This window comes from Antechinus flavipes, chromosome 5, assembly GCF_016432865.1.
Source record: "Antechinus flavipes isolate AdamAnt ecotype Samford, QLD, Australia chromosome 5, AdamAnt_v2, whole genome shotgun sequence".
NCBI lineage: Eukaryota > Metazoa > Chordata > Mammalia > Dasyuromorphia > Dasyuridae > Antechinus > Antechinus flavipes.
In genome coordinates, this window is record NC_067402.1 from 70,181,898 (window position 1) to 70,209,817 (window position 27,920).

Sequence of the window (27,920 nt, forward strand, 5' to 3'; positions counted from 1 at the left end):
AACACCAACTTTAATAGTGTATGAATATAGATTTTAAATTTACAATTACATTTTAAGTATTTCTTAGTAAAAATCAGTTTGACCATAATTAAAAACATGTAAGTCTATATTTTTAATGAAATGGTGTATAATAACCCATATGAAATAGAAATGTAAATAACTTCTTGAAAACAAAATTTCACCTTTGCTATTTCATGAAAATCATGAAATCATGATTTGTTTTACTATTTTATTAAATGCATGAATCAAATCAAATTTTTAAAAAATCAATAAAATCAGTATTACTTAAACATGAATAATGTGATGAATGCAGTTTACATACCAGACCTATACTTATTCTTGAATCAATTCCAGACATCACTATCAACACTTAAAAATATTTTATTCTGAATTTTACAAATACCCAAAAATGACATTTCTATATACATCATATAACAGAAAAGGATCTATATGAGAACTTGGGAATTTCTATTATGTATAGCTGCTAAGTATCTGCTTTATAGAAACAAGAATAAACTGCCTGTTCCAAGAATTCAGAACACTAAACTCACAAATTCTCCTCAGACTGCTACTCTTGCTTGCTGAACTCTACTTTCTCCTGACAATGAGAAATGCTTCTGGCAGGTGGGCCAGCTAACTGTATGCTTTACATTCTGATCTTACTCATATGTTACTGAAAAGTATTTAGCAGTCCTACGGCTGAGGCAGCATTCATCATCACCTGCTCCAAATCGACAACCAGCATGCTTAACCACCCACTCTACAACAAATGGGAACTGGTTGTCACAAAGACGATCAGCTTTCAATCACTAGATCAAACATTTGCAAAATTGCCCTAGAAGGAAACATTAAGAAATGTCTAGGGGTCCCAAAGAAATTAAGCTGTAATCCTTCAAGTAAGGACTTATAGTGTATTCTAGCTTAAATAGGTAAGATTTTGACCTTGAAACTTTTACACTGAACATAGGGCCAACAGTTTTAAATGTCTTAAATTAACGTATTTCTAAAAACCTTGGCAAAACAAAGCATTCTTTATCAAAAGTCTAAAGACAATTTTAAAAGGTCTTCAAAATTATTTAAATGGGAAGGAGGTTTAAATTGTATACTACTATAACTTTTTTGAAGCCACCTACCATGCAGTATATTATCCCTATTTTATGGACCTAGCACAGTATTCTTAATTTATTAGGTATTTGATAAATTTTCATTAATGATAGGACAGAAAAAATTAGTTTTCATGGCAAAATTTTATTTGAAGCTTAAAGACAAAACTCATTGTTAAAGGAATTAAGAAAATTGATAAACTCTAAAGCAGGGATTCATACCCCTTTTGTGTCATGGACCCCCTTTGTTAGTTTACTAAAAACCATGGAACTCTTCATAGAATAATTTTTTAAATGCATAAAATCAAAATATGTAGAAATTCCAAAGGAAACAAATTACAGTGAAATATTTAAGAGGTTTGCTTTTTTTTTTTTTTTTTTGGTAAAGTCCACAAACACCAGTTGTTTAAGACTCCCTGCAAAAAGAAATGTTAAGATTTATAAGAAAGATGGTATTATGTGAGGAATGATTTTGCAATTCTAACAGTAATCTAGTAATGATGGGATAAATCCTTATAGAAAAGAAAAACCTTGCAAATTTAATGAATGAGCATTAAATTGAACTCAAAAAATTTGAAAATGTTCTCACAAAGAATCCATTTATAATTTTTGAGTTTATTTGATAGAAAGCTCAACTTTTCTGTAACATTCAGGTCCATGAATCATATGCCTATGCTCAAAAATCACAACAATAAAGATCACTTTTAAAGTAAATGTAACTTTAATCAGTTCTGATTTGAGATCAACATTTCAAAAATAGAGTGGTATTAAATAAAGGTATACATTTTCATGAAGCAAATTAAGCAAACATAAATGCTGGATTTTCATTTCAATTTAAATGGGAATTACTGTTCCACAGTGTCAAAAGGAAAAACTTCTTCCAGTGATGTTTAATGAAAACAAGTAAAGAGGTTCTCAATCTGAGATGCAAATTTTAAAACTTGAAACAGACATTAGAAACCACCATCTCCCTCATTTTATAAAGGAAGAAATAAAGGTTCAAAGAGGTGATGATTTGTTGTACATAAATAGAAATTATAGGAATATAAAACTATTATTGAAAATCATTTAACAGAATACTTGTCCCTTTGCCATGTAGTGTAAAACAGGTATAAACAGCACCTTATGAAACAAAAGACTTAAATAATGAAAAGTGAAATGATGATGTTTCCTTCCACCCTGCATGCTAAAACAGTAATAAACATTTGGCATGTATGTTCTTTAAAAAAAAATCTAATATCTATAAGATGAATGTTAATAAAAACTACAGACAATCAAAGTCGAAGCCAACCTCTACTAGATTACCCCTCAAAGTAGCAAAATTCTGGTTCTGTACAGTTCTACTTGGTAGGAAACAAATTAGATTTTCCATAATCTCCACTCATTCTAGTTCCAGACTCTCTAACAACACAGATTTGAGTCTCCAGATCAATGCTTTTTCCAAATGATAAATATCAAGTAATGAAGATATCTGGCGCCTGATGGCATCATTCAATTGAAATGGTCTTCTCCAAAGTTACTAGTAATCTCTTAATTGCCAAACCTGAATGTCTTATCTCACTCTTTCTCAACTCTTTGCACCCTTTAACAGTGTTTGCCATCTACTTTATCTTTTATAGTTATCTCAAACTCAACATGTGCAAAACAGACTACCTTCTTCTCTTCCCTATCCTTCTATTAATAAGGAGGGCATAACCATCCTCCCATATCACTTAGGCTTACAACCTTTATATAATTTTCAGTTCCTCACACTCACTAACCTTATATATACAAATAGTTGAAAAATCTTGTTTCTATACACACAGAATCACCCAAATGCCTTCATTCCACTCACTGAGCACCTAGCATAGGCCCCATCTTCACTTAGACTATTGCAATAGACTTCTAACTGGTGTCCCTCCCTCATGTCTTATCACTTCAGTCCATCTTTTCCTAAGCTGCCAGAATTTTTTTTTTTTTTTTAACAAAGTCTAACCATGTGGTGCAGTGGATAAAACATTGGACCTGTAGTCAAGAAGACCCAAGTTCAAATTGAGCCTCAGACATTTTTAAGCTGTGTGACCCTGGGCACTTACTCTCTGTCTATTCAAGCTTCAGTTAATATAAAATGGTAATAATAACAGTACCTATCTCCCAGGGTTGTTATGAAAATCAAATGAAATAATATTTGTAAAAGGCTTAGCACAACGCCTGGTACAAAGTCAATGCTTTAAAAATTATTTCTTTCCTTCCAGAATCAAAGATAAAATTCTCTGGATTTAATCTTATAAACTGGCCCCTTCCTATATTTTCTCCTCTCCATTCACTCCAAGATTTTGTTACAGTGGCTTCCTTGCTATTCCTCAAATATGATTCCAGCTCCAGATCCTGTGTCTCTGCATCCATGTCTTGGATACTTCGGATTGTTGTTGTTGTTGTTTTTTTAATATGATCTACATCAAACCAATACTGTATTTATGCATTTGATTTTTCTTTTGAGCCTCCTATTTTGACCATTATATCTCATCTTGTTTCAGCTCATTGTTTGAGCCTATCAGAATTTTTATTTGTATTCTGATGACCATGCAATAGGATCAATTATCTTTTCCACATGAGTGCTGCTTTTTCTATTATCTTTTATAAAAATATTGACAAGGATCAGGTCAAAATCTTACTGCATTAGCACTATAGGTCTTCCTCCAGGTGACATAAATTCATTAAATTAAGACTTGCCTTTACTATTTATGATCTGGTCCATACTTCTTGATCTTGTTCATAAGAATATCATGAAAGATATTGCTAAATAACTTCCTGACATTCAGATACATATTTTATAGCTTTCCTTCGAAAGAATTTAATAACATTATCAAAAAAGAAAATGGTTAGCTTGGCATAATTTGTCTCAGTGATGACTTTCTTTAAGGGCTCACTAACCATGTTTTACAATCCAGACCCAAATTTTGGCTGGAAACTGGTTTCAAGCTGACTAGTTATGTTTTCAAAAAACACTTCTGTTTTCTTTTTGAAAATTAAAGACTTTGCTTTTCTGCTGTTCTCCATAATCCCTCAAAGGTTACTGGTAGTAGCTGAGTGGCCACATTTGTAAATGCTTTCAGTCTCTTGCTCATAATGCATCTGGACCTTGACAGAGACTTAGCGTCATTTAAAGAAGATAGATACATTCTTTCAGCTCAACTATACCTGGGGTTTCCCATTCTTTTTAAATGGAATTTCTTTATCTCTTGCTGCTGAGCTTTGCCAGTAAAAGATAAAAATGCTTGTGATTTTATGTGGATTTATTTTATATCCTACAACTTTGTTAAAGCTGTTAATTACTTCAAGTAACTTTAAATTTTATTCTGCTGAATAATACTGGCGATAATCGACACTTCTGTTTCACTCCTGTTTTTACTGGAAAGACTTCAAGCTTATTTCCATTACAGAAAATGAAAACTCAAGAGTTTCAGCCTTCTACAGTTTTCCACAGTATTTTTTTTTTTAAACATAGCACAACTAAATCTTGGGTTTAACTTTCTATGGCATCTTTAACAACAACAACCAACCCTTGATTTTCATGGCCTTACTTCAATTTTAATCTTTCATGCTAATTCTTTTAAGATAAGCTCATCAGAAAGTTAACTCTATAAAGTCATCTCTTTCTCTGGTTAACCCATTCTCTTTTCTGTTTCGCTGGCACTTCTGACCACTGCATCACTTTTTTTTTTTTTTTTTTTGTCTTCAATCACTGAGCATTCTTTCCTTGAATCAGGGACATATGATCAAGGACTACATCTATCATTTTTCTTAACTTTCTAACAACTGTTTTCTTCAAATCTAAGGTAGAATGGATCTAATGTTCTATAATATGATCACTTTCTGCCCAAGGATCTTTTGATCAAAATTAAGTGAAGTGGCAGATAGGGTGATTGTTTTCTTTACTTTCTAAAGCATGAAATCATTAAAAAACCAAATTAAGGTGTTTTATTTTTAAGTAGAAACCTCCAGCAGATGCTCAGATAACTGAAACTACCTTGTGTAAGCAAAGAATGACTCTTGATAATATATCTTTTCTAATCTGTGCTTTGTATAGAGCAAGAGCTTAATAAATGGCTCCTGAATTACATGTTTCTTACAGTTTGTTGATCTGTATTAAGAAAGCACTATCATGATATAGTTAAATGCCCTCTAAGTCTTAGGCTCAGTCTATGACAAAGCTTGAGATTGCTGTCTCTATTTCTACTCTCTGTCAAATCTAAGAACAGAACTTGATTGTACTCTTTCCATTTATTTAAGCTTCTCTAACAACATCCATAAATGCCCTTAGGAGTTTTTTTCCCCCTTACTATTTTTTATTAGGAGTATTCTTTCCCTTTTAAAACCAAAACCACCAAATTTTCTTTTCTTTTCTTTGCCTTCTTTTTTTTCCTTCCTTCTGTCCACATAGGGGTATGAGACCCTTGGGCTATGGGTGCTCTGTCCAAAGAAATACAAATTTTGATTACTGAAACCTTATAGATATCTTGAGGTTTACTGGCTAGATTTCTCTTGTAAGAACAATGCTTTAAACCCAAATCATTCTGATTTTCATTGATTGGACAACAATAAGTCCCAAAAAAGGCCCCATTTGGTCACTGTTTGGGCCCTACTGACTCAAGAGTGAATGTAAATAGCACATATACACACATACATGTATGTATATGTATATACTTATATATGTATTTGTGTATGTAAGTCACCTTGGTTTTTTTAAACTCAGGCCTTTACTAGATCTCAACTGAACTGAGGCAACTGCCCAACCAATGAGTAAGGCTAGGTAAGAAATGAATCAAAGAATGGCCTCTTTTAAGGCCATCTCTAATCATTCTGATCTATACTTGACAATGGACTCAAATGGCTCCAGAGGAGAAAGTGAGGCTGGTGACTGCACTTAAATCCAACTCATTTGCATGTCATGACATAACCTTCCTAATGTCATAGTCCTTTTCTAGAACAAAGGACAAATAAGATATATCATTCAGGTACAAAGCTTAATTGCTTTTCTTAACTGCTTTTAAAAATAATTTTAACTTAGGTTAAGAGATCTGATCAATCTATTAAAAGAAAACCTGTTTATCTTTCTTAATATGCACTTACCCAAAATTTAAAACAGGAAATATAATAACCTAAAATAAGAGAAAATGAGGCACCAAAATAGTGTAAATAATTTCAGTGCAACATAGAAGGTAAAGCAAACATTAGTTGTAATTTTCATAATTTTCTTATATTCAACAGATTAAATGTTTGATATGCTATATTATATATCTTAACAAAAAAAAGATTATTTCAGAGAAGTATTTTTCCAATAGTTGATTTTTTTGTTAGCACTTTTGATATCAAAAATCAGAATTATATAGATATTACAATCTATGGAAACTAAAAAATTCCTCAGAAAAAGCTGCCTGGGCTGTTTTTTACTCTTATTTTATAATTTTATAAACAGATTATAAAAAAGGTAGTAGTTTCTTTGTGTGAATATAACCCCAATAATATTCCAGCTTTAAAACTAATTTTTATCAGAAGATAGATCAGCTGTTTAATAAATTAAGAGAGCAGTAAAGACATAAATCATTAAAAACTTCCAGAATTTTCAGCTAACCTACCATTTGAACACTTTTTTCCAGTTCCTGAGGGATGGCAAATGTAGAGGAAGGAGATTGAGTAAGAGGCCATGCACCAGCCTGAAGAAGAAAAAAATCATCTTTAAAGTTGAATGGTTTATAATTTAACATTAAAGTAAATGTAGATAAATTTGTAACCAAAATTGTGTCCCTTTTAAAGCCTGACAGTAAGTTATATTACTTAATACCCAAAAGCATTTCTCCCAAATCATGTAAAAAGTAAAAATTTGTCCTAACATAATATATTTTAAATAAAAATAATATAAATTTAAAAGAAAAATACACTGATTTTTACACTAAAACATATTTAGTGTCCTACACCATGACTGCTCTTGGATACTCTTGGATTGTCTATGACTAGACAATGAAAAGGCCCTTTTCATTTTCCACTTGAAGATGCCTTCTGCCAGATTTCATCAGTGATGAAGAGTCTGCTGTAGCAAACAATTCAGGAAACCTCATCCCCAAAGCTCTCCTTTCTCTTTCTATCACTGAACACTGCTTCTTATCCCCAATCCCTATATCTTTGGGAGAGAACCAAGAGAGCCCTCTAATTCACTTCAATCCTTAGGGACATTCCCCCATTCTAAATTCAAAAGCAAATAATAACTGGTTGGTTAGACTCCTGTACATATATATGCGCATGCACACACACACACACACACACACACACACACACACACACACACACCTGGCTATTCATACCATTTAGATGAAAAAGGAGTCAATGAATACAATTCTTTCTCTAAGATGGAAGACCACCGACCTTATCAAAACCTTCCTGCAATACTCTCCTGATTACTGTTGGGCACTGCCATCTAACCTATTAAGTACTTAAGGTCCCTAGCCACTGCCATCTGCCTTGATATCCTACCTTAATGAGTATCAGACTTTTTTATGTGCCCTAGAGTTGTGCCCTTCTATATATGATATTTTCCCCAATAAATGCATGAATTCCTTGAGAGAAGGGGAAAGTCTGATATTTATTTGTATCCTCAAGGCTTAGCAGAGTGCTTTGCACATAGAAAGTGCTTCACAAATAATTTTCATTCATTCAGGAAATTACTAACAATATTTTAAATTAATTCAGTATAAATATTTATTCATACCTGTAGCACATATATTTGAAAACTAATTCCCAGATCTATTACAGTGTCCTGGTTTTTTATAAAATTGTTGAATTTGTTGTTAAGATCAGCACTGACATTCATGTCTGTATACATTCGATGGAGTTTGCTTGTAAACTCATATCCACAGGCTTGCTATAATGATAGATTTTAAAAATATTATTTAACATGAAAAGATTTGGGTGGGATTAATTTAAAAAAATCTGTCATTTGTCAGGTCATAAAGATGAATAGCACATCCCTATAAAGAAATACCCTCTGAATTGCCATACTAATTGTTTTCAAACCAAAATACTCTTAATTTTCAAAACAAATGTAAGATGATTACTTCTGAAATACTATTTCCCCAGGTAATCTAATAAAATTGAAATGTGACTTAATAAAAAAATTAAACAGATGACTATACACTTGAAAAAAAAATACATCAATTTATCATATTACCAATAAAAATATCAGTTACTGGGAAGAAATAAATATTCTATAATATGTATGTACTTAATAAATGTTATTGAATTGAATACAGACACAAAATGAGAAAAGTGTCATGTTTCCAGTTGATTAAAAAAAAAGAAAAAATACATTGGGCATATATCTTTTAAAACAGAGTGCAAAATATTTTTATCCTTTAAATGATTTATTATGATCTTAATATTAAAGAAAATACAACCAAATGGACTTGCCTTATATCAATTTACATTTAAATTAATGAAGTTCAATGCATAACTCCTTAATCTTTTAGTCATTCCCTCTATGATTCCATCAAAATCCTTTGTATCTCTTTCCATTTACTTTTTATCTTGTCATAGTTCCTGTGTACTTCCTTGTTCTGACTTTGCTTTTTTTGACTTGCCCATTTCTTAAATGTCTTTCCAGTGTGTCTTAATATTCTTCATATGTGCCAATCTTAATTGCATTGTAAGAGTTCTATAACATGAGTTTTATTTCATTATTTTTCTATTGTTGTACCTTTATATATGTCAAATTTATTATTAATGTTAATAATGTTAATAATAATGTTAATAAAAATGCTTAAACAGAGAGCTCATTTACTTTTTTATAATATTCTCAGGGAACATAACACATAACCAAATTACTAGGTTAAAGGGAATGGTAATTTCTGTAATTTTTACTAAGAAAGGACATGATAAATATGCCATAAAGAGTAAATCTGTTTTAAATTGGTCTAAACCCAACAGATTTCAAAGCCATCTTTGAATCCCAAATCTAAGAGAGAGGTATCACAAGGATAAAAAGGATGGATATGAGAATGAATGGATGACTAAATAAACTCCATTGTTGCATAAAACAAATAAATACATACCATGTTGATGAAAAGAGTAACAGTATTTCCACATGAGGATGGCACAAAAATATTATTTCTAACTCTTTTCTATAGAGTAAAGTATTCTGACTGATGCTAAATATGAAACATTACCAGTGAATCAATCAACAAACATTTACTAAGTTACTGTCATGTGCTAGGCTATGGTGGTATAAATATAAATAATGAAATAATCCTTATTTCCAAAGTCATTCTTTACATCCTATTAAAATAGTAAACCATAATATCCAATTTTGTTTTAAAAATTTTCAGACAGGGGCAGCTAGTTGGTGCACTGGACAGTGTACCAGCCTTGAAGTCAGGAGGACCTGAGTACAAATCTGTCCTCAGACACTTAACACTCCACACTTCCTAGCTGTGTGACCCTGGGCAAGTCACTTAACCCCAATTGCCTTAGCAAAAAAACCAAAAAATTTCAGATATATTACAAATAAAAAGTGAGTAAGATATCAGTTTTTAATAGCAAATTAAATGATTTTGTAATGGATGGGGAAAAATGCCTTAATTGAATTGCACTCTAAAAAGATGCAATTTCAAAGAATCTTTAGGTGAGTTTTTTTTAATAGATTGTAGAAACCTTACATAAAGTGAATACACATTTAAAATTTGTTTCATAAATTTCTTTTCAGACATGAATATATCTATTATGAAAATAGTTTTAAGCAATGTGAAGAATTACTACATAATACTGATATATTATTCAAAAAGAGTGGATTTTATGTTACCTTTAATTTATTGATCATGGCTTCTTCAGAATCCATAGACATAGACAGGCCATGAATTAAACGTTTGGCCAACATTCTTGCATAAAACTATTGGAAGGAAAAGAAGGGGTTACTTAATGGTCATTTCAAATTCTTGCATACTTTAAAAATGACAAAAAAAAACTTTACAACAATTTTTTATTATCAAATTGTTGCTTACCTTTTGAAAAACATCTTTATCATCAATATATTTGAAAACAGTAATGAAGCTGGTGAGCTTGTCTTCCACTTCATTTTCAGTCATTCCTTTTGCTGATTTTTTTAGCAAGTTGTCACAGTACTTAGCCAGCTCAAAAAAAAATTGAAAAAAATTTATTAATCATTAGTAAACTAACACATATATATCAAATCTTATTCATAAATAAGATTATAAGTGAGATATACATTCCATTATGAGGGCATTATACAGGACATGATACAAAATAAATCAGAAAAATATATACTTTACTTTCCCCAAATATATATTTAAAAAGAAGAAAATCAAAGAATAAACACATTTATTTACCTTTTTTTTTTTTTTTTTTTTTTTTTTTGGCTGAGGCAATTGGGGTTAAGTGACTTGCCTGGAGTCATACAGCTAGGAAGTGCTAAGTATCTGAGGCCATATTTGAACTCAGATACTCCTGACTTCAGGACTGGTGTTCTATCCACTGCCATCTAGCTGCCCCAATTTATCATATTTTAAATAATTCAAAATTTTAAGATGAAATAAATTTACCAAGCTAAGTTTGATATGTGTAAGGAACTATGCAAAAAAAAAAAAAAAAAAACTGATTCAAAGTCAGTCATATCTTCTTTTAAAAACATAACATCTTAAATTTCCTTTTGTGATTGGGTAGTAGCCTAAGAGTATACATAAAATATAGAAATTCATTTGTTCAAACAACAGATTAAAGAATGCCATAAGTTCTGATCTCTATTCTTAATATGTAACGATTACTTTATCTCAAAAAAGCTAAAATGATGGAAAAAATATAATATTTGCTAACAGTGACATTTTGAATTTTCTCACATTTGTTAGTTAGGCATAATGAAATAATTGCCTCCTTACCAGTTCAGGCGCTTTGCAAATAGCTTTGGGTTCTTTATAGTTTACTACTGAAGTCAGAGCCTATATAGAAATACAAAATAAGAGATATGAAAATTAATATTTCCCTTGATTATTGCAGCAGTATTGTAATGGTCTGCCTGCTCAAAGTCTCTCCCCATTAGTCTATCTTACCTTTGATGTTAGGGTCATTTTCTTTAAGTACAGGTCCAAGTTATAGCCTTACTCATTCAACTCTTATGCTTTCCTCTTGTGTCCAATATCAAACATAAACTTCTCTGTTGAGCTTTGTTTTAAAGCCCTACACAACACAACTCCAACCAATATTTTCTAGCTTCACTAGAGATTACTTTCCCTCCTGCACTCTCTGATCCAGTAAGACTGGCCTTCTTTTTGTTTCTCATTCATAATATCTCATGTCCATCCCTTTGTATTGTTTGCTCTCTACATCTAGAATACACTCCCCTTCCTTAATGCATGTCATTATTATGACTTTCTCTTGAAGATGTAGCTCATACGCTATGAAATCTTACTGAATGAAATTTTTCCTAATCCCTCAAATTGCTAGAGCCCTCCTTCCTGAACTATCCTAAATTCAATTACCTTGCACAAATTTATGCTTATTAATTTTATATTGATGCTGTGTATAGATTTCTATGTGCCTATTTTCTCCTCACTATAATGTAAGCTCACTGTGAGTAGGAATTGGTTCATTTTTTGCACTTGTTTTCTCTAGTATGCCCAGGCACATGATAAGCACCTAATATCAAATGGGAAAAAAAAACAGCACAAAAAGGGAAGTTAAAAGTGTGTGTGTGTGTGTGTGTGTGTGTGTGTGTGTGTGTACTCAGTATGAGGGAATGCTCATGATACAGCACCATCCAAAAGGCTATAATTGGGTGAGAAATGAAGAGATGGATGGCTGTGAGAGCTCTCTGTAAGTGAAGATTGGGAAGATCTTGTTCCTTCTTTGCCTTACCTTCCAATCAGAGGGGGAAAGGATACTGGGAATATTGATAAAATGGGAATACCAAAGGCATAAAAAAAACCCATATCATCAGATGAAAATATTTAAAGAAAGATATGTATTCCAAAAGGATCAGAGTGAACATCGTTTTAGAGATAAAAGTAATTACTTATTGTAACAATAGCTGCTTTTTTTGTTTGTTTTTCTAGCCATCATTTTATATGTGACTGCTTTTTACGACATTGAAGTCTAAAGCCATTAAATTATAAATCAAAGAATCATTTGGGGACAATGGCAAAATTGCATACTAACTGTGTCATATTTGATGGAAATGTAAATTGTGGATATCTCAATTTAAGCTAAAAGTGAGTCACTACATTAGAAGAAACTTGAAGGTAAAACAAGAGAGACAGAGGAGACCAAGGAATCAGGAGGTCAAAATCAATGTTAAAAAATATCATAGAGAAGCCAAAAGACCAGAATTAAGAAACTGACAAAAGCAGAAAGCAGAGTAGAGATAGACACCAAAGCAGCATCTTTGACTAGATGGATGACTAATGGAAAAAGACTATAGGGCTGCTTTAGAGGCAAATTCTGATGACTAGAAGAATAAGCAAGCTCTACAATATGAAGATCTGAGTGGAGAACCTTCATCGTGTTCTCTAATACTATTTATAGCTTAAGAAAGGGTCACAAGTGGCCTGTTATGAATATTACTTTTCTATTAGTAAATACTTCATGATTAAGGGTATGATCATGAATATTGTTTAACAAGAAGTAGGGTGAATGGAGTTCTTAAGAGTTATGTGAACAGTGGAGGGTAATATGAGTATATGACCTTAAAAGGGTTACTACCAGTACCCTGAGAGAGTTGTTAGAATATAAGATGCTTGAGAATAGGGCTTGATTTACTGTTGTTGTTTTTTTAATTATATAGCTTTTTATTTACAAGATACATGCATGGGTAATTTTTTAGCATTGACAGTTGCAAAACCTTTTGTTCCAACTTTTCCCCTCCTTCCTCCCACCCCCTCCCCCAGATGGCAGGTAGACCAATATATGTTAAATAATTTAAAGTATAAGTTAAATACAATATATGTATACATGTCCATACAACTATTTTGCTGTGCAAAAAAAATTGGACTTTGAAATAATGTACAATTAGCCTGTGAAGGAAATCAAAAATGCAGGCAGACAAAAATAGAGGGATTGGAAATTCTATGTAGTGGTTCATAGTCATCTCCCAGAATTCTTTCACTGGGTGTAGCCGGTTCAATTCATCACTGCTCTATTGGAACTGATTTGGTTCATTCGCATTGTTGAAGAGGGCCACGTTCATCAAATATTGTTTATATTTATATCCTAGTACCTGAACATCAAAAATGTTTAATAAATGCTTGTTGTTTGATGAACTGATTGACTACTAAATAAATTAAAGGGCTTTGGAATCAAATCCATCAATAAACATTGGAAGAAAAAAAACTTTATTTACAGACATGACTATTTTATGTTTTATGTACCAATTCAATACCTAAGTAAAAATTATTTATTCATCTAAAATCATCATAACTTAAACTTTTCTAGCCACATATCTATGGGAATCTCATAAACACCACATTTCACTAAAAATGAACTAAATTCTACCTGAAACCAATACCCTTCCACAAAGGTTTACTAAACGAGTAGGTACGACACGATAGAAAAATCATGAAGTAAGGATACTAGGGTTGAAGTCTCATATAATACTGATTAGTCATCTGGCCATAAACAAATCATTTAAATTACTTCAGCTACAGGTTCCTGCTATAATAAAATGTAGATATTACTACTTGTGCTATATCTTCTTCAAAAACTTTCTAAGATTTTTAAAATTTTAAAGTGCTATAGAAATCTAAACGATTGTCACTCCATTAAAGAATGGAATTTGGTTATTTTGAAGATACCTAAATCTATGTACAAATGGGCACAGGTCTATATATATATTGCCCAGGAACTTATTTATTCATAATAAATGAGCCCCAAAATACAAAGAAAAATCAAGGAAGCTACCAAAGGAAGATCGATGTTATCAAGACACAGAGGGATAATTATTTACAGAAATTATGAATTGTTAACTCAAAACAGATAGGAATTATTTTGATTTATTATAGTCAGATTCCTCTAATTTTTAAATTTTGAACAAATCTAAAAGCTAGTTAACAAGTTAAAGTGTCTCTTTGACTTTTAAAACTTTAATTGTTCATTTCTATGACTAGTCCAGGCCATATCAATGCTATGTATACTATAGCACATCATTTTACTCAAAACATCATTAACACTGTCACCATCAAGCTATACATGAACACTAATCCATAATAATTCAGGTACAGTATGACATATGATAAAGTTATGCAATTTTGTTTTATACATTATAAAAATTACCTTATCCAGGGCACTCATGAAGTGCTGATCACCATTCAAAACAGTGTTGATAAGTTGGGCAAATTTACCATGCACCTCCAAAACTGATTCCACAAATTGAGTTGGCATCTATAAAGATTCAATATAAATCAAATAATATAAATTAAACTATACTGATATCTCAACTAATTTTAAAAGTAAATTTTTCTAAGCAAGCTATTATAAAAAAAACATACTATGTAAAGACACATTAGCATTTTCCAAAGAAACTATATCTCAGCAATTTTTATGTGAATAGCCAACAATATATTAAAGTATTTGAGAAATGCTTCAAAATATCTTTGAATAGGCATTTTCATCAATTGACTGGTATCTGACAAAATATTTCTTTGCAAGAGCTAAAAAAAAATTAATATTGATTGCTGATTTAATATGGAAATTAAAACAATTCTGAGGTATTATCTTTCACCTATCACATATATTAGAAAAGGGAAATGATTAATGCTAGAAGGGATATAGGAAAATTAGGACACTCATGCACTACTGAAAGGAGTTAGAAGCTGTTTAACTATTCTGGAGAATAATTTGGAACTATGCCCAAAGGGTAAAAAAACTGTGTCTACCCTTTGATCCAGCAATACTATTCCTAGTTCTGTATCCCAAAGAGAATTTTTAAAAAAGGAAAAAAAGAACCTTTTTGTTCAAGAATTTTTATAGCAGCTCTTTTTGTGGTGGCTAAGAATTAGAAATTGAGGGAATGTCCAGCAATTGAGAAATAGCTGAACAAGTTGTGGTTTATGATTTGTAATGGAATATAATTGTGCTCTAAGAAATGATTAGCAGGATGATTTCAGAAAAACCTGGAAAGACTTATATGAATTCATGCAGAGTGAAGTGAGCAGAACCAAGAAAACATGGTATAAAGCAACAGCAAGATTGTGTGAAGATCAACTATGACAAACTTAGCTTTTCGCAGAAATACAATGATCTAAGACAACCCCAAAGGACTCACAATGAAAAATGCTATCTGTCTCTGGAGAAAGATCTGATGGAGTCTGAATACAGACCAATTGGTTTTTTCCTTCTTTCATTTTTTTTTTCTGAGTTTTCTTCTACAAAATGACTAATGTGGAAACATGTTTTAAAAGATTACTTATGTCTAATCTATATTAGATCATTTACTGTCTCAGGGAGAGAAAAGGGAGAAAGGGAGAGAACTTAGAACTCAAATTTTAAAAAAATGTTTAAAATTCTATTTTCATGTAATTGGGGGAAAAAACTATTTGAAAAATAAAGAATGCTTGTGGACACTATCAAATAAGAATTAATACTAAACTAATGGAAAGATCATTAGATTCAACATATCAAGATTACTTACTGTACTGCCATTAACTAGATATATGACTTAAGTCACATGGGCTTGTTTCCCCTTATTTATATGTAATGCTTTTCACAAAGCAAGCACTAAACAAATATTTGTTGATAGATTTAAATATGTGAGTTGGACTCTATTACTTCTAAGGTCCTTCCTAAGCACTGTGCCTAGCACACAGGAGGCAACTTAAGGAATGCTTGGATAAATTGTTAAAATGTTATGATTAAGATGAGGCAACTTAAGGAATGCTTGGATAAATTGTTAAAATGTTATGATTAAGATGATCCTAACACTAGTGGTCAAGAGAAGACACATAAAGTGTTAAATTCCAATATTCAAGGGTACAAAATTATCTGCTTTATTATTACAGATCCTGTCTTTTAGTTTCCCTACTTAAAGATGTTTTTTAAATAAAATAGGCATTTCCATAACATAGTAAACTAAAAAAGATGCATAATAAAATAAAAAAGATGCAAATCTATTATGCAAAACTTGCTATTCTTTTCCAACATATAACAAAATTTTCATATAAATTTCTTTTTTTCTTGTCTCCCCCCACCCAACTTAGAGATGACTATCTTTTGCTTTTACAGAGCTGAAAATTCTAATTCTTTCCCTCCCTTCCCATAAAATCTGAAAAATATGCAATGCTCTATATTTGTTGACCTCCTACTTCTACAAGGAGTAAGAGTTGTTTTCTCCTTTCTTGTTTGGGGTGAAGCTTATCCAGAGACAATTTTGATAATGCTATGTTCAATTCTAAGGGAGAAGTGTTGGCTATAAGTAACAGTATACATAATTTTTTTTTAAGTGACAAATAATAATGAAGGGAGGAAAAAAGGAATTTTGGAAAGAGTTAAATAAAGCTATCATGGCAATAACTGCTGCATCTGATTATTATAAGTAAGTGACTTTACTACATGATAAAGATAAAAGGGATACAACATCAGCCTAAAACATAAAGGGAAAAAAATGGAAACCTTGATACCTTCCCTTTCTTTTACTCATTCATCTAAGTATAAACTTGTAATCATTCTTTCTTACATGGCAAAGATAATACAAATTTCATTGTTTTAAAAAATTTCAAAAGTAAGCTCTAAAATTCACTTCAACTGCATGAATGAATAGTATTGAGTATTGAACTACAATACCTATCATGTTTTAAACTCTGACAGATGGATGGGTAGAAGAAAGAGAAGAAGGAAAGGAAGGCAGGAAGGGGAAAAGGAAGGAAAGAAAAGAGGGAGGGTGGTAGGAAGAAAGGATTTATTAAGAATAGACTAAGTCCAGACAATGTGCTAAGTACTTTACAAATTTTATCTTATTTGATACCCACAATGACTGAGAGGCAGGCATTATTATGATACTTATTTTACAGTAGGAAAAAACTGAAGAAAATGAAGGTTAAATGATTTCCCCTTGGATACAAAGCTATTAAAAATACTAATAGATTTGAATACAGTCCTTCCTGACTCTAGGCTTAGTACTATATCCACTGTGACAATTAGCTGTCACTAAATATAATCTATTATATGCTAGGATAGAATCCAGAACAGCAATAAGATCTGAGAAATCAGGGCCATGGTGTTTTGTAAATGGGTGGCATCTTGAAATTTTGTAGCACCAAAGGAACAAAAAAAATTATCATAAAATAGAGCAACAAGCTACTTAAAGCAAGCAAGATTTTCAAAGTCCTATTATACATGTGACGGAGATACAATCCAACTTCTGGGTTACCAATGCTGCACCATGGACAGGGAAATCAAGCAGCCTAAGTATGAATGTGGTTACAATCTTTCAGACTTGTAGCACTTCCTTATTACTACTTACTTGAAGTACTGCATTCTTCACAAAGGATAAATAAACATTGGGCCTCCATCTACACCTCAAAATATGTGGGACCTCCATACAACTAAACTAAAATGAAATAAAGAGGCAGCATTCCTAAGCTCAGATTTACAGTTGAAATAAAACTTCTCTATAGTTTAGGGAAAGGGACAAGCATTTACTAAGTAGCTACTATGTTTCAAGAATGGCACTAAGTGCTTTTACAAACATTGGTCATGGTCATCATGGATGTCTCATTTCCTATCTAGCTATACTCATTTTGTACTTCTTTTGACTTCTTCAGAAGCATTTATTTGGATTTTTTTTTTTTTTTGGCTTTTCCATGTCCTTGTACCAGGTATCTCCTTTCAACCCAGCCTTCTCCTCCTACCCCCTAATTTTCAACTTTCTTTCATATGTTGTCTTCCCACAATAGGTTATAAGCTCCTTGAAGGCAGGGACTTACTTTTTTCCTATCCATATCCCTATCACTTATATAATACCCAGCACATGGGATGCACTTATTAAATATGTATTGACTAACAGCTTTACAAATGTTGGTTATAATATCCAATCCTATCATTTTACAGATGAACAAACTGAGGTACAGCAGTAAAGTGACTTGTCATATAAACAAGAAGCAAAACTGAAATTCAAACCTTGTCCTAAGCTTCCATTTCCCACAGACTCAGGACAAGAAATATTGAAGTCCCTGAGCAAGACTAAGACACTCAGTCACTTTAGTCTTAGGGAGGTGACATAAGTTTTACCTGAAAATAGGAAGAGTGCCAACAGTTTAAGGAGTATAAGAACATGCCAGGTGAATTAGTTTGGTGAACTGTAGTAACACTAAATTGATTTTTTTTTCAGTGTTCTGATAATCCCATTTCAACCAAACGTTTCCCTTGTAATTCCATGTCTTATTTTATGAATTTAAAAACATTCTGAAAAGAGATCTAAAGCTTTTATCAGATCAGTAAAGAGGCCATGATACCAAAAAACATTAAGGACCTCTGCCTAAGACCCTGGAGGAAGATTTTCTGTCTAAAGTTTGTTTCTCAATGACCCAAATATCCAAAAGATATACAAAGGGGAACTAGTTAAAATGCAAGCTCCTCTGTAGTAGGAGGTCTTTGAGACCTTCAGATGAGGAAACCGGGTTTTGCCTTTTTCTCCATGGGGCTTAGCACAGTACCTGGCATATGATAACTACTTGGCAAATGCTTGTTTTTACTTTTGTTCTATTTTTGTTTATAGAATGGAGGCAAGGATGAGACAGTATCAAGAAAAAGGGAAAGCAGAAGTAAACTAAAGGTTCTACCACAAATGGAATAATGATTTTCTTAATACTTTACTATGAAATTTAAATTTAAGAGGCAGCTCTTTTTTTTTCTTTATTCTTTTTTTAAAAATTATTATTATTATAGCTTTTTATTGACAAAACAGATGCATGGGTAATTTTTCAACATTGATCCTTGCAAAAACTTCTGTTTCAATTTTTCCTCTCCTTCCCTCCACCTCCTCCCCTAGATGACAGGTAGTCCCATACACATTAAACATGCTAAAGTATATGTTAAATACAATACATGTATACAAATTTAAACAGTTATCTTACTGCACAAGAAAAATCAGATTTAGAAAGAAGGTAAAAATAACTGGGAAGAAAAATAAAATGCAAGCAAACAACATCAGAAAGAGGGCAAATGCTATGTTATGGTCCATACTCATTTCCCAGTATTCTTTCCCTGGGGGTGTAGTTGGTTCTGTTCATCACTGATTAATTGGAACTGATTTGAATCCTCTCATTGCCAAAGATAGTCACTTCCATCAGAATTGATCCTTATATAGTATTGTTGTTGAAGTATAATGATCTCTTGGTTCTACTAATTTCATTTAGCATCAGTTCATGTAAGTCTCTCCAAGCCTCTCTGTATTCATCCTGCTGGTCATTTCTTACAGAATAATATTCCATAACATTCATATACCACAATTTACTCAGTCACTCTCCAACTGATGGGCATCCATTCAATTTCCAGTTTCTACCCACTATGAAAAGGGCTGCCACAAATATAGATCCCTTTCCAGAAGCTCTCTTTTTAAGAGACACTGAACTCAGAGAAAGGGAAGGCCCAAGAAGGGGAGAAGAGCTTTTTTTCCGTAGAGAGGGCAATAAAAAGATGGCCATCAAGGGGTGAGTCAGACCAGTTTTACACATATAAACAAATGGCCATTTTTATGGAGACTATTTACTATTGGAAACTGTGTCATAAATTGGATGGGCCAAATCAGGGATGATGACAATTTCAACATCTGGGAGGATGATGTAAGCAAAAAGTATAAAATCAAAAATGGTTAGGGCAAAAGGGATTTTCAAAGATCATGTTATCTAACCCTTCAGATAAGGAAACTAAAATTCTAAGGAGGAAAAAAGCATAGAATTAACTAAACTCTAATGCTTTATCTTTCTGCAAAGGTCACCCTTACCTAATACTAGCTTGAGAATGGAAGGAAGAGAGGGCTTTCCCCACTGATTATCCCCTGGGCAGCAGAAAGATGGCTAAAAAAAATGGCCAGAAATAGCATTAGGAGTCTTCTTGTAGAGAAAATGCAAAGGCCATGGAAATTTCATCAGGCAGATAGATATTCATGGCTTGAGAGAAATCTGGCAGTAGGAAATAGGAGAAAGGCAGTGAGGACAAAGGAAGTCTGACAACAAACATCAGGGCGAAACCAAAAGCAATGTAGGAAATAGACACCGGGCAAGTAAGTCCCTAAAACTCAGGGAAATAAGGGGGAGAATTATTAAAAGAAGCACTATACAGACAAGTCACTGGTTACCAAAATAAGGTCAGAGTATATAGTTAGCAATACTGAATTGATGCCAAAGTCAACCAAGCAAAGAATTCTGGTTTTTCCCATACCTAAGGCCCAAAGTTCCAGAACCTGGGGCATGGTTAATAACTAACTCACTCTAGCTGTGGGAACTGGATTTATGATCAAAAAGTTGGAGGAATCACAGGTACACAAGAAGTTTGATCTGTCCATCTTGATTAAACATGCATATCAAGTGTAAGCCCTAAATATCATGGTGAATATGAGAAGTGCTTACCAATTGAACCAAAAACAAAAACATCTGTTTCACAATAATACTTTCTAAAAGAAAAAATAGTTTCCATCATCAGTAAGGGAAGATCAACAATGCTCATTAACAACCATTTAAGGAGAGCCTTCCTGTTCCAATGTAGGATGGCAGACAACTTAATCGATCTCAAGAAAAACAGGGCTGAAATATCTGACTGCAAGTCAGATAGAGATAAGAAAAAGAAAATACCTGGACGATATTATTAAAGACAAAAACCTAGTAACTGTGGAAGCTTAGGTTCTAGAAGCTAGGCCTATGATCAATTAACAGCATAAATCTCAGAAAAAAGGAAATGTTAGAACAAAGTGTAGATATAATTTATACAATGTTCTAAAACTCAATTTAATTTATTAGTGTGTGTGTGTGTGTGTGTGTGTGTGTGTGTGTGTGTGTATACACATACACACACACACACACACACATATATATAATGGGAGCATAAATCAAAATAACAATTCTAAAACTACTAGTTGCATATTTAGAGACAAGGGCCACTATGCTGTAAAAAGAATCACAGAACATAGGTGATGAGTAACACTGAGATTCCTTTGTTCTCTTTTCACCCTGTTTTTTATTGCTACTACTGCAAGTCTAATCTACTTCCACAAAAGTTGACTATCAGTTGCTATGAGACCCAAACCGATGTTAACAAAAAGGCTGGATTATCCACTGTTTTTTAAAAGGGGGAAATCCTATTAGAGATTCTAAATCATTGATGTAAATATACTTCTCTTTATAAAAATATTTAAATTTTACATGTTTACATTATATTACTATATTGTTGTTACTATTATATGATAATGATTAGAAAAACAAGATGAGGAAGAATGTAGAGTTTTCTCTCTATTTTCTCTCTACATATTTTCATATGTAGCATATGAAAGCAGATTAAGACTCAGTGATAAATGAGATCAAAGGAAAAGTTTTCTAAGGGTTCTTATAAAACTCACATTTTCCTGAGAAAGATTACCAGTTGCTCTAAGACCCTCATCATGAATATGGTTCTGTAGTTCTTGAATCATATGAGGTAAACCACTTGACACAGCACGAAGCAAGGTGTACATATTTGCCATATCTGTAAAAAAAAAAAAAAATTAAGTTAAATTCATCAATTCCTATTATTTTTAAGATGTACTTTTTGAAAATGATTTCATATATAAAACTCTACATTTCCTTACAAAATATGAAAAAATATTTATGAAGTTCTTTGAAGAACATCTTCCAAATATATAACAAAGTTAAGTGATAAGATGTATTAACATTAAATTGTAAAAACAACAAAAAATTAATTTTGATTTCCTGATTTTTACGTAACATTTTTTGGTATAGCTTACCACTTCTTTTCTCTTGTCGGATAATATTGTGACATTCTGCATGTAGGAACTGTAAATGGTCTGCCACCATTCGCTGCTGACATTCATGAATCACTTTACTATATGAACTTGGATGCAAATATTTTCTACATCGCATTTCTTCATCTTTTAATCTACCTAGGACCTAGAGATATATACATATATATAGTAAGAATTGTAAGAATTGATCTTTGCTTTATAAGGCAAAACATAAATTAAGAGGAGGGGGTGGAATGAAGGTGAGGAAGCTATCAATCATCAACTAGTCACACAAATATGGAAAGGAATATAGAGTAGTAAAAAAACAATTTAAATTTGCTTTTCATTTGCTAAGTTATGACCACAGTTAGAACTATGACCTATCAAACCTCATGTTATATGAATAATAATAATGCACATGTATATGTGACTTTAAGGTTTATTTTTTAAAAATTTACAAAAATCTGTGAAGTAAATGGTTATTAACATAACTATTTTAAAGATGTAAAAACTGAAGTTCTGAGTAGGTAAGTGACTTGTCAATAGTGATAGAATAAACTTTAAAATCTGATGTTCTTTATACTATGTTAGAGACCACTTATAAAGAAAAGTGTATTATAAAGAAATACAATGAGATGGTTTGAATATCACCTCCATTTATCTCCCCACAATCATCCTGTCACATTATAAAATCTAAACAATGCCATTTCTTTAAAAATCAAAACAGGAGGCAGGGAGGGGAAAAATCGGAACAGAAACGAGTGCAAGGGATAATGTTGTAAAAAAAATTACCCTGGCATGGATTCTGTCAATATAAAGTAATTATTAAATAAAAATTTAAAAAAAAATCAAAACAGATTTATTTCATAAAAGGGAAAGCTAAAAATGCTAAATTAGTCAATTAATTAAATTCTATAAATATTTCCTGAATGCTTACCACATACAAGATACTGGGGGTTTTTTGGTTTGTTTTTTTGTTTTGTTTTTGTTGAGGCAATTGGGGTTAAGTGATTTGCTTAGGGTCACACCACTAGGAAGTGTTAAGTGTCTGAGGCCAGATTTGAACTCAGGCCTCCTGACTTCAGGGCTAGTGCTCTATCCATTGTGCCATCTAGCTGCCTCAAGATACTGTTAGACATTAGGATATGAATATACATAATCCTGTCCAACTAATCCTGACTCCAGTTGGGGTTTTCTTGGCAAAAATCCTAGAGAGATTTGCCATATCCTTCTCCAGCTTATTCTACAGGTGAAGAAATTCAGACAAACAGGGTTAAGTGACTTATCTAGAGTCACACTGCTAGGAAGCATCTGAGGCCAGATTTGAACTTCAGATCTTCTTGTCTTCAGGCCTGGGTTGTATCTGCTGCCCACCTAGCTGCTTAAAATTTGCAGGAAGCTTTGAAACTAGAAGTGACAGAATATAAATAGTTTAATTTAAGATATTAGTACTATGGAAAAGATACCAAATAACTTTGGATCAGCTAATAAGGAGATATAATTATGAAGGATGGGAATAAATGAAGGCTTCTTATATAAAAAGGAATTTGAAGATGGCCTTATATAGTAGACAGAATTTAAATCAGTACATATTGAATAAGAAGGGAATTCCAGGCAGAAGAAAAGGAATGAAAGGCAACGCAAGGAAGGATAAAGGAAAAGTTTAATGAATGGCAAGTTTTCCAGTTAATCTGGAACACACACATACAACACACAACACACACACACACACACACACACACACACACATACACACACGTAAATAGCTTTGACTAGAGCATCTAGGGACAGTTCATATATCCATACTACAGATAAACCAAAATTATTTAGAGAAAAAAGAAAAATAAGATCCTATGGATTAAAATATCACAAGAAAACTCAACACAGGAAGGATGGAAACTCTTGAGAATGAGATTCTGAGGAAGAAACCAAAGTTACTAATATTCATTTAAAATGTTCTAAATCACTAGTACTTGGAGAAATACAAATTAAAAGAACTCTGAGGTACCAATTCACAACTCCTAGATCAGCTAAGTTGAAAGAAAAGGAGAATTACTAACGTTACAGAGAATATAGGAAAATAAGTACAGTAATATACTGTAGGTGGAACTGTGAATTATTCCATTCTGGAAAACAATTTCGAACTATGCCCAAAGAGTTATTGAACTTTGCATACCTTTTCCACCAAGCAATTCTACTCCTCGGTCTATATTTCCAAAGAAATCAAAGGAAAAGAAAAAAGATCCATATGTACAAAAATATTTATGGTTTCTTTTTGTGTGTGTGACAACAAAGAACTGAAAACTGAGGAGATGCCTATCAACTAAGGAAAGGGCTGAACAAATATGCTATGTGAATGTGATGGAATACTATAGTGCTATAAGAAATGATAAACGGGATAATTAAAAAAAAAAAAAAACTGGGAAGAATTATTTTAACTGATCCAGAATGAAAAAGTAGATTTAAGACAACTAATAAGATAAAGACATACTGTAAAGGTAATCAATTTTAAAAGACTTAGTAACTCAGATACATACAGTGAGCTATAACAATTCCAAAGGACTCATTATGAAAAATACTATCCACCCCCAGGAAGAGAACTGATTGACACAGAATGCAGATTGAAATTTCTTCTTTTTCAGAATATGGCTAAGGTAGGGATTTGTTTGGCAAAACTTCATTTTTGTAATGTGTTTTGTATTGTCTTCTCAAAGTGTGTGTGGGGGAACTGGATGAGGGACAGAAGCTGGAAACAAAAATAAAGTTGAAAGGAAAAAATTAAATTCTGAAGATTTAAAAACAATTTCAGTAAAGAAGAAAATGTAGTGTCTGACAAAACAAGTGTGACTGGCAAGGAATTTACTTATGAATTAAAATTTTAAAAACACATGCATAAGATTAAAACAAGGACAAATTATGAAGCATAATTTTAAAAATCATGCCAAAATACTATAAAAATAATATCAGGACTATCAATGAGCTGAGGTTAGCAAGGAATGTTAAGGACAATTAAAATGCTTTTGTTTATTTTCTTCTTTTATTATATTATGAAAAGCAAAGGCTCAAGAAAGGGTTAAAACTTCATATTCTGTTTAAATGTATTGACAATAATGGACCACAGAGAAAATCTGGACTCGCAAGGATAAAACAGAAATAACTAACAGGGAGATAACACCTCATATAAGCAATAAGACAGGCTAGTTGCCTTTGATGAGCCCCAAATCTAGAGTGATTACATTTCAGGTTATTATTGGTACTAGAACTAGTGATCATGAACATCAGGAAACAAAAACAATGATCATAAAGAGTTACCAGTGCTTCATCAAGAACAGGTCATTGCAATTTCAATAGACTTGGGATGGAAAATGTCATTTGCATATAGAAAGAACTAAATGAGGACTAAAGCATTCTATTTTCACATTTTTGTTTGTTTTAGCTTGTTTGCTTTTTCTGTCTTGTGGTTTTTTTTTGTTTGTTTGTTCTGATTTTTCCTTATAACATGACAAATATGGAAATGTGCTTAATACATATATAATCTATATCAGACTGCTTGCTATTTTGAAGAAAGGAAAAGTAAGGAAGGAAAGAGAAAAAAATCTGGAATTCAAAATCTTGGTAAAAAATGAATGTTAAGAACTATCTTAACATGTAATTGTAAAACTACAATACTACTGAAGGAAAAAAAAAAGAACAGATCATCGTGCTCATGAATTGGGGAATAGCTATACAAATTATGGCATATAAAAGTAATGGAATATAAGACCTGGAAATAGCTGTAGAAACTGATGCATAGTGAAATGAGAACGATGAGAACAATTTACACAACATTATAAAGAAAAATAACTCTGCAACACTTAAAACTTCTGATGAGGGCCATGACCAACTACAATTGCAAAGGAACTATGATGAAGCAGCTATCCATCTCCTGACTGAAAGGTGATAGACTCAAGACAATCAATAAGACATTTAAAAAAAAAAAAAAAAGATTATTGGAACATATTTAAATGTGCAAAAGAGAACAGAAGAAAAGCAAAAAGAATCACAGACAAGTAAATAGCTTTAAAAGTTGCATCTGGGATTTGTTATCTAAAAAGAAAAGCTAAATGTTTATTTTATTTGGTTTCGAAGTTCAAAATAAATTAAAATAAAAAGAACAAATCACATTAATATGAAAAAACAAAACAAAACAAAACAAAAAACCACCCCTAGCTCTTCTTTCAATGAAATGTGGCTATGGGAAGTGGAATACACTGTAAGACTTGGCCACCATAATGTTGGTTTTGTACAAATGTTCTTCTTTAATGTATAGGGAGTATGAACTTAACATAAAAACAATAGCAACAAGAGAGTTGTGAAAAACAAAGCATAGAAATGAAGAATAAAACATATATCACTTAGAAAAAGGAAATAGCAACTTAATTATAAAAACAACCACTTCGTGTCAGACCATCTCTCTCTCTCTCTACACACACACACACACACACACAACACACACACGCGCGCGCGCGCGCGTGTGTGTGTGTGTGTGTGTGTGTGTGTGTGTGTAAAATCCAACAGATTGGGGAAATTTTGTATAGATTAAATAGATTTTAAGAAAGCATTTGATCTAGTATCTTATATTATCTTTCTGGACAATTATGGGCATATGCTTAGACCTTGATTTAAATAGAGATTATACTCCTAAAAAACAATTATGGCTATTCTAATTACATAGCTTCAAATGATCCTTGGTTAACTATGATATACATGATAATGATATTACTGGGTGCTTGGAGGGAAGGAAATACAATAAAGATGAAAAGATATACAAAAAAGTAGTAGAAAGGTATATGAGGCCAGCACTAGCTACCTTTCAGAGGTCACATGGAACCTGCTTCCCCTTTCATGAAAATAAAGCTTTAAAAATCAAGGGGAAGCCCAGAGTTTCCATTTGCTGCACAGGACTGATCTAGAGAACCCACAGTGACACAGTAATAAAGCAAGAGTGCTACAGAATGACTTATTAGTCACATTTATTAATGTGAAACATAAGGCACATGTAGAAAGGGCACTTTGAATCTGGGAAGCAGTTGAATAAGACATTATAATGAATAATAAAGGTTCAAAAAGCAAAGAATGAGGAAACCAAATACAACTTTCCCTAGCTTTGCAGTTTTGCATATGTTTCCACTTATGTTTCACTAATAGTTGCACAAGGTTATCACAGCTCAATAGCAGTAAAGCCAAAACTATAATTCAGTGAGATATTCTGATTTTTAGTCTAGTGTTCATTTGACTATGTCAAATGGCTACGCCTACACAACTGTATAATCACGAGTCAGACTACACAGTCTTTCTTCAAACAAAATTCCAAATCCCTTTATCCATATAACATATTATTTTATGCAGTATTGAAATGTCTATCTACAGAAGATAAATAATATTAATTAAAACCTTTTTTAATAATCATTCTATCATTATTGTAAAATCTGTGAATGAACCACAATATTTATATTATCAAAATTTATACAGAACCCATACTGAGCAAGCACATATCAAATAACTCTATATGACCAACTAAATAAGACAATTTTAATAGCAATAATTATTCTCTTATCTCAGTGCTCCAAGAATTTGAAAACCTAAAATAAGATCTTGTTCTATAAGATAATATCATTTCTTCTTTCTCTTTATTTGTTTTTAAAACAAAACTCTCTTAGACTGTCTTCACTGCTACAGAAGAGAATATAGTTTTCTATTTGGTAAAGAATGATTCTGGTATTTATATAATATAACAAATTAATCAAATCACCAAAATTTACCAAAAAAGAATCAATATCAACAAAACATAAAAAATTTTTCAGTAAAAAATATTATTG

At 32.1% G+C, this 27,920-nt stretch overlaps 1 protein-coding gene across 2 annotated transcripts in view; it reads right to left on the bottom strand.

Moving 5' to 3' along the window:
• The window catches only part of CUL2 (cullin 2), a 100,456-nt gene that overhangs the window by 12,824 nt on the left and 59,712 nt on the right, over nt 1-27,920 (bottom strand). For both annotated transcript variants that reach the window (XM_052000529.1, XM_052000530.1), the window contains 8 exons: nt 22,066-22,228; nt 21,682-21,806; nt 14,409-14,516; nt 11,024-11,083; nt 10,133-10,261; nt 9,934-10,020; nt 7,849-8,001; nt 6,722-6,799 (listed from right to left, as the gene is read on the bottom strand). In XM_052000529.1, coding sequence (XP_051856489.1) covers nt 6,722-6,799; nt 7,849-8,001; nt 9,934-10,020; nt 10,133-10,261; nt 11,024-11,083; nt 14,409-14,516; nt 21,682-21,806; nt 22,066-22,228 — 903 coding nt within the window. The remainder of the gene's footprint in view (nt 1-6,721; nt 6,800-7,848; nt 8,002-9,933; nt 10,021-10,132; nt 10,262-11,023; nt 11,084-14,408; nt 14,517-21,681; nt 21,807-22,065; nt 22,229-27,920) is intronic.